The sequence below is a fragment of the Ammospiza caudacuta genome, chromosome 6 (assembly GCF_027887145.1).
Source record: "Ammospiza caudacuta isolate bAmmCau1 chromosome 6, bAmmCau1.pri, whole genome shotgun sequence".
Lineage (NCBI taxonomy): Eukaryota > Metazoa > Chordata > Aves > Passeriformes > Passerellidae > Ammospiza > Ammospiza caudacuta.
Window position 1 is genome coordinate 52,165,788 of NC_080598.1, and position 16,355 is coordinate 52,182,142.

Below are 16,355 nucleotides of genomic sequence, written 5' to 3' on the forward strand. Positions count from 1 at the left end.
TATCTATAAGGATAGAAAATGCTGAAGCTATTATTTCAACATAATTTGGCATAGTTTCAGTGCAGTATGGAAAAAGTCATGGACAGATAAAGTAGGATTATTGAAAATCCAATGTGAGAAATCTTCGATAGATTTGTATAGGGAAAGCTGGTGGTGAGTGTCCAGTTAAACTGCTTTATGTGAACTGAATAGCAAAGATGTTTTTCCTAAAGAATTTTTGATGTATAATTTTAAGTAAAATACCAGATGTTGTCTGTGGTCAAATAGTCTAAAAATAAAGCAGTAGGACTGAAGTCTACCCCAAAACAAATGTCCTTGTTTAAAAATGGTTTGATGGGGTATTGCATGATCGGAAACTGTAAGCTTTCAAAGCCAGTAATCATATTGGTGAGTTCTGGATTTACCCTGGTATACTTACTCAAACTGTATGGAACAAAGTACAAGGAATGAAGCTAATGTTATTCCAGGAGGTGACTCTGCTTTGGTCATTTTCAGCTGTTCATATTATAGAATTTTAATCATTAAGGCCAGTGATTATTTCTGGTTTTTGAATGTGTATTTACTTATTGATTTCAATTTATTAGAAATTCTCTAGTCTGTCAGTGGCTGAAAAAGTATTAATTGGATTATGCTTTCTTTCAAAGCAATAGAATGATGCTGACAGTTTTAGCTTTTATGCTTATATGATGCTGACACAGTTTCAGCATTTTAGATATAATTTAAGACTTTTTAACGAAATACTTAAAACATTTGACTATTTTCTGGTTGTGGTTTGATACACATGTGCAGAACATACTTTCTTTTCTTATACTATACTAGTTTTTCCTGGGATTGTAGATTGAAATTCTTATAGAAGGAGATGGAAAAGAACTTGAAGAATTGCAATCCAGGTGGTAACTTCAGCTTTTTGTAAACAATGAGGTTTTTTGACACTAAGTAAAGGTATTTGGGAGGCTGTATAGATTTTCAACATAAGCTTAAATGAGAAAAACTTGCTAGTTCAATAAAGTTACAGATGAAATGGCTCTAATTTCACCTTTTTACACTACTCAATTTAATGAATACCAAGTAGAGGGAGTATATAAAATGCTTTCAGGTGAAATGTGATACATGTACTTACTCATTTGATTCTCTCCAAATTTGGCATTAAAAACTTTAGCAACTATTACATGATTCATAAACCTGTGTTGAAGGAAAGAGCAACTGTTTCATAATAGTTTCTGATCCTGATGCTTTTATAGTTTGAAAAGGTCTGATTATTATAGAAATACTTAAAACTGTGTTTCCAAATCTGACTAGTTTTGTGTTACCATGGACTTGTTTCTCCATTAAATGGTTTTTCCTGTAGCTTAAAAAAAAAAAAACCCCGAAGTTCAGTAAAATGGATATTTTCTTGATGCCTCTTAGTTGCACAATTTGAGGTTGAGTCATACAGCAATGCTTTAAAAGTTGTTGAAATTCTGTATTATTTGTTTCTAAGGGGCATAAATATCGTGGAATGGTGGTCGCTCTTCAGGTATTCAAACAACATCTCATAAACGCTTCAACAGAAAGCAGTGGCAAGAGCTTGGCAGCCTCTTCTCTTGCTGTTCAGCTCATCAGCATTAACCACATCTGACTGTGCAGTTTGTCTTGTCCTGTCCAAAAGATCCTGATCAGCTCTGTGGCATTTTGAGTACCCAAAGGTGCTCAGTGGCCATAGGAAGTCTGCCAGTATTGAAGTCTGCTGGGGCTGGGGAGCCCTCAGACTTGTAGGAGGAGGAAGAATTTTTTTAGGATCTTCAAAAGCTATTTAACTTAGAAAAGGTGTGGTAGGAGGTGCTTTTAATGTTAAAGAATTTTAAATACTGTAGATAGGGAGGTTAAAATAGATTTGGTTTACATTTAATTTCTTTGTGGTTCTTCATGAATTGTAGGGTATTTTTCTGCTATTTGCAAGTGACAAATTCAGTGAGAATTGCTTTGAAAATGTGTCACTAATCATAATAAAGAGAAAAATTAGTGTCCAACATATAAAATATTGGAGTGTTATTGTGTACTTCTGTGTGTGCTTGGAACACAGTTCTTTATTAAAATCCACCTTTATATTTTAAGCTTGTTTCTGTACAATATTTTCAGATCATTTCTAGCACTTAAACACATATAAAATGTAAGTAATTTATGTTCCCTTTTTACATTTAATGGGACTTTCTTGTGTTTGCTGCTAATAAGAAGTATTAAAACAAAACATCAAAAAATGAAAATTTTCCATATGTAAGGTTTTTTATAATGACTTTACATGTAGAACTAAATAATTTAAGAAAAAAAGTTTTGTCTGCTTTTTTGGTTGTTTTTCTGTGACCTGAAGATGAATTGCAGTATGTTGAACAAGTATTGCAATTCAAACTCAGATATAAAATTTGCAAGTGAAATTTTTCTACAGGAAAGAAAAATCATACTGCAGTGAGTCAGATTTTTACAGGGAACTAACCTTTTGCAAGATTGCAAGTAATGTTTTGAATTAAACTGCCTTCCTCCTGCAAATTGCTGTGTGGCAAAGAGGAAGGTTAATTTCAGACACATGCTGCATGGGACAAATGATTTCTGTTTATGTACAATTGTGTTTTGAAATATCTTCAGTGAAGCAATTTTTGCAAATAGAAGTAAACCAGTTTCAGTTTCATTTGGAACAATTTTATATGAAAATTTTTTAAAGAACACTCATATATTTGATGTTATCTGTAAGAAATACAGAGGCCTAAAGTCATAAATAATAGATTCTTGCGTTCTGATGTTTTTCCTTATGAGAATATGAAAAGTATTTGCTTTATTTGTTGCAGGAAAGGGAGTACTTGGCAGAACAGAGTAGCTAAAGCTAAGCTCCATCCCACAATTTCACTGACTTTTCTCTCTCATCCCCACCCCACAGTCATGTATTTACTGGAATTCAAGTCCATGTTTGCATTCTTCTGGCTTCTTTTTTTTTCTGAGTTGTATTTCTGAATTCTTGTAGAAAAAGAGCTGCTATGAAAACAGAAAAAGCCAACTAACCACAACTACTATTTTTTGCCCTTGTAATTTCTTCAGCAGCTTCAGAGCACTGAAGAATGCTGGTCTGAGAAGTGTTATTCACCAGGTGTTTTCAGTTCTGCAGGGGTTCCCTGGCTGAACTGGGAAAGAGCTTGTCAGAGGACTCTTCCTTAAAGGAAGGAGGAGTTTTCTTAAAAGAAGACTTCATCTTCTTACAGTCTTCTTAAAAGAAGATTTTGTCTTTTATCTTCTTTAAAAGAAAAGTATCTCTTCATTGGCTCCATATTCAAACTGCCCAAAGTGATTAGAGAATGTTGGTGTTTAACTCATTAAATGCTGCCTCCTGGCCTAAGTTCCCATTTGATGTTTGCTCTGTTTTCAGATATTCTAACCTGTGATGTAACGTAGAAGTCACCTAAATCCTACCTGATTTTATCTGCTCAGTTGCGGTGTTTTCATGTTTCCTAATCTCACACTGTCCTCCTTTTCATCAAAGGAGACAATTTATACAGGAAAGTAGTGGTTTTGTTTTTACCAAAGGAACTTCTGTAATTTTATAAAAATTTTAATTTTTTTACTTGAGCACAGTTTTATTTCTTAGTTGTAAGCCTTGTGTGGTTCTAAAACAGTGTACGTAGAATTGGCAGATGAGAAGGGACATCAAGAAGAGATCTGCTCTATGCACGAGTCTAATCAATTTATGTTTGTATTAATCCTGATAGATGCTAATGCTGTATGATTATTCTAAAACTTCCCTGGTCAACACCACTTGTAATACTTAACTGTCCTTACTATTACAATGGATTTAATAAGGGGGAGTATTTTAATATTTTTATTACCTAATATGAATTTCCTTTAAGCTTAGTAGTTGTTCTAGCCACTGTGGGCATGAAAATCACATTCATGCAGCAACCTTTTGCACATCATATGTCTCCCATTTTTATTTTTTTACTTTCTTCAGATAAACTAGTTAAATTCAATGTTTTCTTCTTGTTTTTGTTAGAGAATGGGAAACCACTTTTTCTCCCTATTGTTCTCAGACCTCTTGTAGGACAGAGCCTAGAACTACACATAGTACTGCTGGGTTTCTTTTGTAAAACTTTGTTTTGCATTGTTCTCTGCCTCCTTGATTCACCCAAGTTTACTGATTGAGCTTCAATGATCAGTGACTGCTCAAAGGCTGTTGTCTTAAGCAAGCAGCTTCTTTCTTCAGGTCTTCCATGAAATTCAGTTTTGCTTTTCTTTACCTGTACACTTGACATGGATTGTGGAATTATAGATAGTTTTGCAAGCAAGAACTGAAGTAGTTAGGCATGCTGTCTTCAAGGAGGAATTTAGGATTAAGAAGAAAAAAAAATATCATTACATGACTAGGAGATAAAAAATACTTCATTGTTACTGTACATGCAAAAAGGTAGAAATTTTTATTGTGTGTAATATTTTTTTGTCAATGTGACTACAGTTGAATGTGATTCACAGAAATGAGCAGTGATGTTTTTTTCCTTCCTTTTCCCTGGCAGTAGGCAGGCATGAATCAAAGTGCAGGGAGGTTTTTATTATTGCTTTTAGGTATGGTCTCTTTGAACAACCTGCCTGCCTGTTTTACTAGGAATCTTATTTAGGTGGGATTATTCCTTACCTTTGTTAATAAAATATTGTCAAGTGATGGCTTCAGTCTGTAGGCACAGTTGCACTGGTAGCTGAGTTGATTTAACAGCTGACATGGCCAAATAGAAATCTTCCTTTCTTTTTCACCTCTTTTTCTTCTACTTCGCCTTGTATGAGCTCCACTCAGAATGCTCTAAGATGCTGCATTTCACTAAACTGTGAGAATACCAGACCAAATTTTATTGCTAAGTGTCCTAGTTTCAGCTGGGATAGAGTTAGTTGTCTTTGTAATAGCTGGTGCAGTGCTGTGTTTTGGATTCAGTATGAGAATAACACAGATGTTTTGGCTGTTGCTGAGCAGTGCTTGCCCTAAGTCAAGGAGTTTCCAGTTCCCTGTGCTCTGCCAGTGAGAAGAAGCACAAGAAGCCAGGAGGGAGCACAGCCAGGCCAGCTGATCCAGACTGGCCAGAGGGATATTCCATACCATGGAGTGTTATTCCCAGTATATAAAGTGGGGGAGTTGGCTGCAGGGGCCAGTTACTGCTGTTACTGCTGGGGTTCAGCTGGGCATCAGTCAGTGAGTGATGAGCTCTGGTATTGTGCATCACTTGGGGGTTGGGCTTTTTTACATGTGTGATAATTAATCTCTTTACTTTTTTATTATTACATATTACTTTATTGTAATTATTAAACTGTTCCTATTTCAATCTATGGGATTTTTCTCCTTTTTCCAATTCTCTTCCACTTTCCACTGGGAAGGGAGGGGGAGTGAGTGAATGAACTCTGCATGATGGGTAGTTACTGTCTGGGGTTAAATTGTGATCCCAGAGCTGAATGAGCTTAGCACAAGGTCCAAAAAATAACTTAGTACTGGAAAGCATTATAAAAGTTGGCACATGGGGAGGAAGGAGGGGTCTAGATTTTGCAGAGGATCTAATTCTTTTGGTGAAGATGAGCTAAAAAAAAGTCTCAACTCCATGTGATGATACTCTTGGAGAAGTTGAGCCAAACAACATGTTTTTTAGGAGAGGGTCAGTGTCCAGAAATAGTTGAAGATTTCTCCTCTGTCCGTGGCATGTTCCCATCCCCACTTAAAGCTCAATAAATTATTTGATTTGACCTATACTTTTAAAGACTAAAGTTTTTTTCTTGTGATCTGTTTTTGTTATTTTATTTTTGTTATTTTATTTAACACACAGTTTTTGTTTGAATTGCAGATGCAATTGCTGCCAGAACCGAGAAGATGACCTCACCAAAGAAAAGCACAGCAACCAGAAAGAGAGTCAAGAAGTAAATAATATATGGAGCAACAAATTAAGTTGCTCTGTGGCTCATTTCTGAATTTTTTTTTGTTGTTGTTGGTAGCACTGGAATCTTTTTCTTTCCTTTTGAAATGATGAGTTCTGTAAAAACATGGACTGCTGTTTGTACCTGTTTTTGAAGAATAAATGTTTTATTAAAATATTTGCATAATTTATATACATGTAAATACTAATGCAAAATTTTACCAACTTGTGAAGTGGGGATGCATTTTTATTCTTTATATACATGAATTCATGTCTTTAAGGCAAACTAAAAAAGAGTGTTTTTTCCCTGCTTTGTAATGTAGAGATGAAGCCTTTTTTACTAGTTTCATTATGGATACTGTATAAGAAACAGCAGTGTTGCATCTGATTTCTCACAGTTCTGAGTAAAGTCATATTGGTGGTCACTTAAATGCACACTGAGATGAAATCTGAAAAAGCATAAATAACTTTTAAATATGTTACAAGTGTTTGAATTAAAAACAGAACATAAGGCAAAAATCAAGTCCTTCCATTGTAGTTTATATAAAATGCATTTAATTCTTTGGAAGACAGGTACTGAATTATAGCCATTTTTTGCATAGTATTTGTGTTTCTATCACTTTTCCAATTATTCACAGTTTCTCTGGAAAGAAAGAGACCAGAATTTCAGACAAAGGGCCCAGGGCAAAGAAAAGAACCAACTAAAAAACAATGCCTATTCTCAACCACCCCTCAGGTTTTCTTTTTATATTAGGTAAAAGACTAAAATATAATTGTGAGTAACTTTGTGCAGGATCTAGTTCCCATGAAATATTGTCTCACGTCTGCTTCTCTCAGCAGTAATGGTTTACCTTTACTTGAGGAGCATTTAATCTTCCAAATCCTTTTGTACATGTACTTCCTTGGTTAGCTTTGAGTCCTCTCTTCAGAGTTGTTAGTTAAAAATTAGTGTTGGATTCCAGTGTGAAACACTGCTACTTTTCATATATATACTGCAACATAAACATGATAAGGCATGAACATCATTCTTATCAGGCCAACCGAAAGTTTGGCAAACCAAAAGGAATCCATATGAGCCAGTGAGAGTGTATTCGTGTGGATGTCCAGCTTGCTTGATTGTATAATGTCTGAATAGCTACTCATGAGATTAAATAAATATGTTGTAGCATGAAGTGTTGAATGAATGAATGATGAAGTTATTTTTTGAAACAAGGGAATCTGTTTTTTTGAAATAAAACTGGAATAGCATATTTAAGAGGTGCTTTCTCATTTCTGTTGACTGTTAGGCTTGTCTTCCTGGGTGTTAGCAAAGTGTGGCTGACAACTTTAAGTGTAGCATTCTCTTCATTTCAGATGTAAAAATAGGTTTGCTAAAGCCTCTCTCATGTTTAAAACTCCTCAAATCAAACTACCATTTTAATGACTTCGTTTAATCATTTTGTTCAGAAAGTGTGTTACACTGTTCTGAATAGCTATTGTCAGGAAGGCATACTGTATTCTCTTCCTTGTTACATACTCAAAGTTAATGTCATTCTTTTGTATTTCAGTTGTCTGACATTTTGGTTTTTTTAGTAACTTATTTACCAGTAAACTTCCTTTGATTACTTTCCAAGTTTTCAAGCAGTGTGTTTTCTTTTGACACCACCAAAGCCAAATGGAACAAACAGTTATTTCCATATATTTGAAAAGAATGTTTTGAGGTACGAATTTCATAAGCCACCCTTACCTCCTCCCACCCCAAAGATGTCCCGGGAAAAGATGTCCTGGCAGGTGTTCTGTGAAGGAAAAGGGTGCTTTTTTTATTCAAGGTGAATGTTGTTTCAGGGCTTGTCTCTGCTCACCAGGCACTGCAAAGCGCCAGGCTCCAGCTGGCTGTAACTGCAGTGGTGTTTAAGGCGTGGGACGGGCAGGAGGAGCGCAGGAAGGCTGTGATCATACCCGCAGCGCTGCCGTATGGATCACATACAGTGCTGCTTGCACACACGTGTTCCCTCTGCTTTGCAGAGCGCTGATGGGGAAATGCAGCACTCCACGAGAGGCGGAGGGTGCAGTTGGATTTTGTTGACATCCCCGTTTGAAAGTAAAGCCCCTAACACAAAAGAAGCACGCTGCCTTTAGACTGCATTTACTGCTCTTGATGACTCCAGTTGTGTGTAAATATTAGAAAACAGCAGGGTCCTGCATTCCAAGAATCACTTGAGCAGTGCCATGAAGACAAGTGTCCTTACTAGTATTGTAGTCATACTCCCAAGCTCTCCTGCTGTTTCTAATCTGTGCGTGCAGCCGTGAAAAAACTGGACTGACATTTACAGGCACAGCAGGGAGACGCTTGAGAAGGGAATGTTAAAGACTCCGCTACCTATGTTTCAAAGTGGCCACCATACATGATAAATCTTCACAGGAGAACTAGTCAGCACTTCAGCTGATGGTGTAATGAGGATATTGATAATGAAGCACAGAATGCTTCTTTTAGTGCTTGAAGGTTTTGCAGACAGATTGTTTATATTTTCCCCTAATATATCTGGAGAGACAGTCAAATTCAGGATGAATATAACATATTTTTTAGATGGTGATTGTTTGATAATTTTTACAGGATTATTTTCCAATAAGTTAATATAAAATAATAACTCCCAATATTTGCTGCAGCTAGCATTAAGAAGGGGGTCAGTTGCTTTCCTGAGTAGTTTGACAGACTTTTCTCACTGTTTTGTCCCAGTGAGCTGCCAGATTTGGGATGCCATAATACCAGTAATGCAATTAGGTTTTCTGCACGTTGTCTGGTTGACTTCTCAGTTAAGAGTTTCTTTCCCTTTGGGAATAAGACTAGACAGACTGTCATTTGCTATTACTAATTCTGCTTAGCATTATCACTGGAGCTTTTTTGTAATTAGCTATCTTAGTTGGCTCTTAAATTTTAATAGCCAATTGAAGCTACATTTTAGCCAAGTTCCATATCTAAATTGCATTCAGTCCATTAACAAAGTTGGTTAAAAGGCTATTAAAACAAAAGCCAATATATGGTGGTTAGCACTTAGATCTTTGCAGCAGTAGCAGTACCAGCCTCCAATGAATATTCTCAAGAAATGGCGCTTCCTTCTAGAAAGGAAGTGCACGAAGAATGACCAGAGTTTGTTTTGGCAACAAAGGCTGCAGAATACTTGTAGGAAAAGTAAATAAATTGAAGTGTGTCCTTACTGGAAGAAGGTGGGAAAGATGACAGGGGGAGATATAGAAGAGGGCAATTAATGGTTCTGCTCAGATTTGACCGGTTCTGGAAAAGCCAAATAAATGAAATGATGTTTTTCTCCATTTCAGCTGATCAAAATTATTAGCAAAACCATCTGAAGCACCTTCTGGTGGAATTGTCATCTTGCTGAGTTTAGTTTGTAAAACGTCCTGCCAGACATTAAAAAAATCTGTAAGCATGCCAGCACATAGGCTCAGAGCACCACTTCTCTAATTGATAGACCCTATAATTTTCTTTTTTACTGAAGATCATGGCTGGATACCTCAGTCTCCTATGTAATTTAATGTAGCATCAGTCTGATTTTTTTTATCCCTAGTAGCATTTGTCTAAATTAACTTTTTCTCTTCTTTTCTTTCTTAAGGTGTAGACAGGATATTAACTGGTTCATCCTGTGACTAATAATGCCTTTCTCAGACTTTTCTTGAAAAAAAAATCTTTACTTTTGGGAAGACATCAGATATTAATGCTGCTATGGCTTTAACAGAGAGTCTACCAGTTGCTGATGAGCTGTTTCAGGGATGGTTTGCAGTGCCCTGTATAGGTGATGATAGGTGAGTATCAGCAGCTTCATTGTAGGAGGTGTGAGGCAGACTCCAGATTGTGTCTTAATAACCAGTATATATCTGCTTTTGCCAGCATATGTAGTGGGACATCTCAATTAGAGTTTCCAAGTTTTACCAGTTCTGCTGTAGAACAGAACACAGAGCTGGTGCTCTTTGAGCAAGAGTCAAATCCCATTGCCTATAGTGGCACTGCAACATCAAACTGACTGGGAAAGCTCTGTGGGAGTAAATATCAATTCCTTTACCTCCCATGTTGTTTTTGGGGCTGCTGGGCTCTTTACAATGATGAGTTACTCAGAGGGAGAAGGAATCTGTTCTTTGTGAGAAGTGATTTTTATTATGTCCCTTCTCAAAGGCAGAGAGAAAGCAGATGTGGTGGGATCGACTTTTTTGAAAAGTTGAAGTCCTAGTTGGGACCTCAGATAGCTTTATGCAACTGCATGCTAACTCATAGGCATTGCAGTTTTATTCACTCATATTATCAAGATTCAGCAGCTGAAGATTTAGAAAGTTGATTCCATAAATTTGATGCTTCTTTTGATGCTAAGTTCTTTATCTCTGTGGAATGGTACCTCTATAGCACCAGTTTGGGATTTAGAAACATGCAAGAGCTCTAACTGGCTGCTACAATTCAACTATTTTTCTCTACATGGATGTGCCATGTTTTTAAATATGAAATCACAAACAGTATTGCACTGGTACTTCATTCTGGAGTCTGTGTTTCATCTTATCCTACCAAAACCTGTCTTCTCTCAGACTGTTGCATATCTTGCCCATGTAGTCTTCCATGCCAGATTTTAATGCCCTTGCATTTGTTCTGCATACAAATACCTGAAATTGTGAAATGGCCCTCAAGTTTCACAGCTTCCTAAGCTGCTATATGTAAAGCTTTTTCTCCCCCATTGAGAATGCTGCAACAAGTCAAAATTGAGGTTTTGCATTTTCTCAGGAGTACCCCTAAGAGTAACAGAGCTGTGGATGAGCTGTCATTTGATAGCAGAAAGATTGGCTCCCATATTTCTACCCCTTGTCGTGGAAGGTCAGCTTTCCAACCCTGCAGACCTCAGCTGCTGTGATGGGTTTTCATAAGTATTCTCAAAAGAAAAGTGATGAGAACACAGTGAGACAGCTGTGAAGTACAGTAAGAGTAAAAAGAAAAAAATACATTTTTATGAACTTTCCTGAACTAATTCCTTTTGCCAGACCACTCCAGACAGGAAGAAGTTGGCACAGTGGGAATCTGCATCTGCAGCTTCTGAGAGAAGAAAAATTCTTCCTTGGCAAATGGAGCTAGAAACCCAGGAAATTAAGGATTAATATGTTCATTTATACAGAAGCAGTGAGAACACAATAACATGAAATACAACCAAGGAGGATGCATTTAAAAGACAAAAGAGCCCTGGCAGGGACGGTACTTAGCTTTGTTCAGAATGCAAACTCTAACATGCAGTTCTGGGAATTGGTGAATTGCACAGCTTAATGTTAAAAGAAATTACTTCGTACCACAACTAATACATGATCTGTGCCTTGAAAACCTGAAGGTACTTTCTCTTTCTGCCAGGAGAGGAATGGAACATTGGATCTACTTGAAAGTAAGTAACCCTCCAGCTAATTTTGTCTATCTGCTGCTAAACCTGAACAAAAACACTGTAAGTAATAAATTGAATTCATTTCTGAAAAGAGATATATCTATAAAAAAATAATAATGCCTTCATTCTTACATTCTCACTAATCTCTCATTGTGGAGCTGTTTCCTTTGGATTGGTGAGAGTGGATCTGCAGTAGCAAATGTGCAGTCCCTGACTCACTTCTAACAATACTTGGTGATAGCCACAGCAAAAAATATACAGCAAAGAGCACCACATTTAGAAGACAATATAGTGCTGAAAACATCTGGGTGTGATGTAACAACTGGTTTCCTCTGTCACTGAGAGAGCTGATCATCAGTAATTTGTAGGCTTTGGGCTTTTTAATTGGTGTGGTCAAATGTGGAAGGAGGCAGAATTTGAAAATATCTCTTATCTAGACGAGGTATCACCTGATAAATCTCTTTGGAGATTGACAACAGTTTTTGCCTTTATTATTCTCATATGTGAGATGGTTTCTGTGTGGCAATGGGTTGTGTCACTGATTACTTGTTTCCCTCCCTCACGGCAAAACCCTCTTAAAAACAATTTTGAAATTTGTCATCCATTTCTGGTGAAAGCACTGCCCAAGATTTTCTCTAAATCTGACCAGAAGACTTTTCTTTCAGTGCATGGAAACTATTCTGTTTTGGGAGTGAATTCCAGCTGTTTATATTAAAAGCTTTCAGAGGTAGTAGTGCCCAAAATATTATTGGAAGCCAGTAAGGGCTGCAGGTAACTACTATCACTGAAAATCAAGTTTATATTCCTCTCAAAGTATATCCTTTGCCTGCTAGGAAGATAATGACATTTTTGGCTGTCAAGCACACTGCTGAATTATCTATAAGATTAGGGGTAGGGGCAAAATTGCAAGAGAGACCCTAACAAGGAATGAGTAATTCAGAAGTGAAATTGCATACTGCAAACCAGTAACTTGAACTGAACCACAGAAATTGTGCTTGAACTTGACATTCCTTGATTAACTACAGGTACTGTGTCCAAGGTAATGAGGAGCCGGAGGAGTGAGAAAAAAAGTATTTAAATGTGTATGTTTTTTTGCTGCATTCTTCACAGGTTTTTCCCATAATGTCTCTTATAAGATCTTTCAAGATGTGGTTGTCTTCTTACCCCTCTGCATACCTGCTGCACTAGAATGTGAGAAGTTGAGTGTCTGTGATAAAATAAATTTCCTTTATTAGCTATTTTGTTTATTTCATGGCAATATGCTTCTTCCTTCTGCCTTTCAAGGGAGTATTCTGATTATTCAACAAGTATGTTAGCTTTATTAGACTAATTATTTAGCCTCATTAGATTAATTATTAGCCCTAATGAAATTCATGTTGCCCTGAAGAGTACAGAAAATGAGGGGAGATGCGGAAGACCTGGGGCACTGGTAGGCATTGGAGTAGGCCAGAGCACAACATTGTGTTTAAAGCTGAGGAAATGGAATTGCTGCTCTGGACAGGCTCTCTTGCCCCAGGCTGATGAGTCAAGATGTGGGCTTTGCTTACAAGCGGGGCTGCCTTGCTGCTTCTCCCTCATCACATCTGCCTGGAAAAAGCAGGACAGAGCCATCTGCCTTGGGTCTTTCTTTCAGCTGTCTCTTTCAATCTTATGCCTCTGATTTCTTCCCCATTTCAGCACAGACAATGCCATCTGCTGCACTGTTCTAATCAATCACTCTTGCAGTGTTCAGAGCCCTGGGACCAGAAGTCTGAGCCCTGCACAGCTACTAGGGAACCCACTAGATCACTGTGGCTCACCTGAGTTTCACAGCTTGGCAGGGGCTCTAAACACTCTCCTTTTATTTCTTTTCTTCACTTTAATGTCTTCTCAGATCTTTATAAGTTCTACAGATGTTGTTCTCTCCCTTCCATCCATTTTCACTCTACTCTCCTACAGAAACATCTGATGACTCGTCAGAGAAGCCTACACTCACTGCATTTCCACATGATCATTTTACCTTTGACAATCCTATTAGTTTTTCTGAAAGACCATCAAACTGGGAATGAAATGTACCAGGGAAGTAATTTCTTCTAGAAAACAGTTTTATCCAATTGTATGACGTTCAGCCTCCAGAGTATTCCTTTACTCGTTTTCTGTGTACATGTCTCAGGTAGGTATGGCTTCTCAGGAGTGCTTGAATTTCTTAAGATATTAATAGCCCCCAAGGGAAAGACCCTACTTATCTCTTGAAGTCTCAAGTATCTAGAATGAAAGATGGACAAAGAATTTTGTAACTCATATCACATTCCACTGGGAGTTTTTTCCCCTGAGGAAACCTGCCTGAATGTATGGATAGTCCATATAGGTCAGCAGCAAGCAATGCAGTGTCCAGCTAAAAATTGCAAGTTACATTACTACTGCAGGGTTTCTTCAGAGAAGTGCCAGGGGATATTATGTGCCCAACAGCTGACCATTCTAGTAGAACACCAGTCGAACAGTGATCCAAACCTCTGGTGGCAAAGGGCATGACATAATTTTCTGTCTTAGGAATGGCTGCCTGTTCAAAAAGTGGAACTTTAACAGGAACAGCATTCATTAAATAAATATCCATAATTTAAAAAATTCATGTCTACTAAGACATTTTCATTCTTTTATTTCCTTTGTTGCAACCTAAAGACGATATCTTTGTCTGAACTGGTAAATTTCAAACCCTGCCCCAGTAGCTGCATTCCAGTAATGGGCAAGAACACACCTGCTCTTGTATCACAAGCAGTGACACGTTTCTAGTGTATGATCTGCTGGCAAATTATTTAAGCCATCAGCCCACAAAAGACTATCAAACTTACATAACTACACACCTTATAACATAATTTGTGAGCATTGCCAGTTAACTGTGTTTGTACAAGCTATGGTGGAGGTGTGGTCTGTTCTTCCTCTCCTCCTGGTGACATCCATATATCTGGAGGAGACATTTGTCAAGAGAAAGGGTAGGGAACATCTGATGGATGGATGGGAAGGAGGAATTTTAGGAAACTGCTCCAGAGACACTTGTGTCCAGGAAATCATAAGTCCCAGTTCCATGTACACTTTAAAATCATCACTTCTGCCTTTAATACCATAGTGTATTACCCAATTTGCTGTCATTTATTGTCACAGGATGCTCTAGAAAGATTTTCCATTCTGTCATAAGTTCTTCCAGGTCTTCTTCCAGGATCTGGATTTTTTGCTTTGTGTTTCTATGAAGGAAACAATCAAGCATATGTGATGACTGCTGATTTTCTGCATTTAATTTTAGTGGTAGATTAATCTTGGCAATTAATGAAGCACTATCAAATATAGTAAGGGAGACTTTTATAAGCCCAATGAGAAGGTTGGAAAAGTTAGAAAAGAAGATTAGATAGAATTAGCGTCTCTCTGAATTGAGCATTTCCTTCCTTTTTGAAGGCCTGGGGTATTTTTTTGTATTTGTAGACTATCAGCCCAGTCTAAACACTGAAACAAGGTGGGTGAATAAAACTTCAACAGATCTTTGATCATTCAGACTCTGCAGAAATTCAGGGCAAGTCATTGCTGCCTAGTTCTGTTTTCAGAACAAAGGTTTTTAGAGCAGTCAAGTTCAGCAATTACTATTTTTGAAATTTTAACGGATCACTAAGATACATTAATCTTTTTTTTTTTGCTTCCTCCTCATCAAAGTATTTGATTACTGTTTGATGGCTGGAGGACATCACAGTCAGAAACCCTTTGGCTCTCACTGCTGCATCCTTTGCAAAGCAGCAGCTGAGTTCAAGACCTGCCCCAGTATTCATGCCTGGTTTCTACCTCCTTTTGAGAGGTTGAGTGGTGTTAAGAGTTGTACATAGCTTCCAGAGGGCATACACATAAGTGACACCAAATGGAATTGAACTATTTCTGAAATGTTGAGAAGTACCTCTGATGCAGAGCATGGTTCTTTTAAGAATTAGGGCATGTTATTCCTCCACAGTCCTTTGCTGTGCCAAAAGAAGACTAGTAAGTGGATTATTTATATAAAACTTGTATTAAGTTTTTCTTCATACTAATTATGAGGATAGCATGTGTAGAAATTTATTTTTACTTTCAAGATTTCTTACTGTTGGTCTATTTTACCAAGGTTAAGATTCAGACCATTCTCTGTTAGACTTTTTTGTCCTTATCAATGATCCTGACATTATATTGATGAGATAAAAATATAAAGGGGAAGAATCTACAAGCTCAAACTCAGAAAAAGAGCTTTTTTCCCCCCCTTAAGCTATTTTGTCCTTCCTACCCTGCAAAATATAAGCAAGCACTAGAAAAGGAAAATTAATCAACAGCAAACCAAATTATATAAAGAGATACATTATTTTTCACCTACCCTTTTTAGAAGGGTAATTGAAAGAGACAGAAGTCAACTAAATTTAGTACACTAAAACAATGTACAGTACTGTGAGTACTTCAACCTAATGGATCAAATATAGTTCTTTAAATCCTTCCCATAGCACATCCAAGGAGAGAGAATTAAAAGAGGCTTTCTTTTCAGAGTTTTTAGTCAGTTAACTGTAAAATAATTTCCAAAGATAAAACATGTCCTTAATGCTTTATACTGTGTGGATTCAGGTTAGAACATTTTTGTTCTGCAACGTTCCCATCACCAGAATCTCTTTTCTTCTTGTACAGACATTTAAAATTCACATTCAGAACTGTTAAGTCTTACAGAATGAGACTCATTTGGTTCATTCCTGTCTTACATGTTTCTATAGATAGGCTTGATATCAATCACAGAATAGATTCACATTTCAACTAAGCCAAGCCAGTGGGCACCTGTGGTCAGTAGCACAGTCCCATTTTCTTTTGCTGTTCCCTGATTATGTGTTCCTGCCCCCTTTGCAGTGCTAATATTGTTGCTTATTGCAGTGAACTACCTAAACCTGCTGGGGGTACAACCCTTTGTTAAAATAGGGCTTGGGACTTTTCTTCATTTGTTTTTAGAAGTAGAGTTTAAAGTCCCTTTTAAACTAAGAAATAATTCTATTTCCCTGCCTCATAATACTTTAATATCATCCATTACTGG

General features: G+C 37.2%; 1 protein-coding gene across 2 annotated transcripts in view; it reads left to right on the forward strand.

The window, feature by feature from the left end:
- VRK1 (VRK serine/threonine kinase 1) overlaps nucleotides 1-7,484 on the forward strand; it is a 31,519-nt gene extending 24,035 nt beyond the window's left edge. For both annotated transcript variants that reach the window (XM_058806741.1, XM_058806742.1), the window contains exon 13: nucleotides 5,835-7,484. In XM_058806741.1, the coding sequence (XP_058662724.1) occupies nucleotides 5,835-5,911 (77 nt within the window). In that variant the 3' untranslated portion in view covers nucleotides 5,912-7,484. The remainder of the gene's footprint in view (nucleotides 1-5,834) is intronic.
- The last annotated feature ends 8,871 nt before the right edge of the window (nucleotides 7,485-16,355 follow it).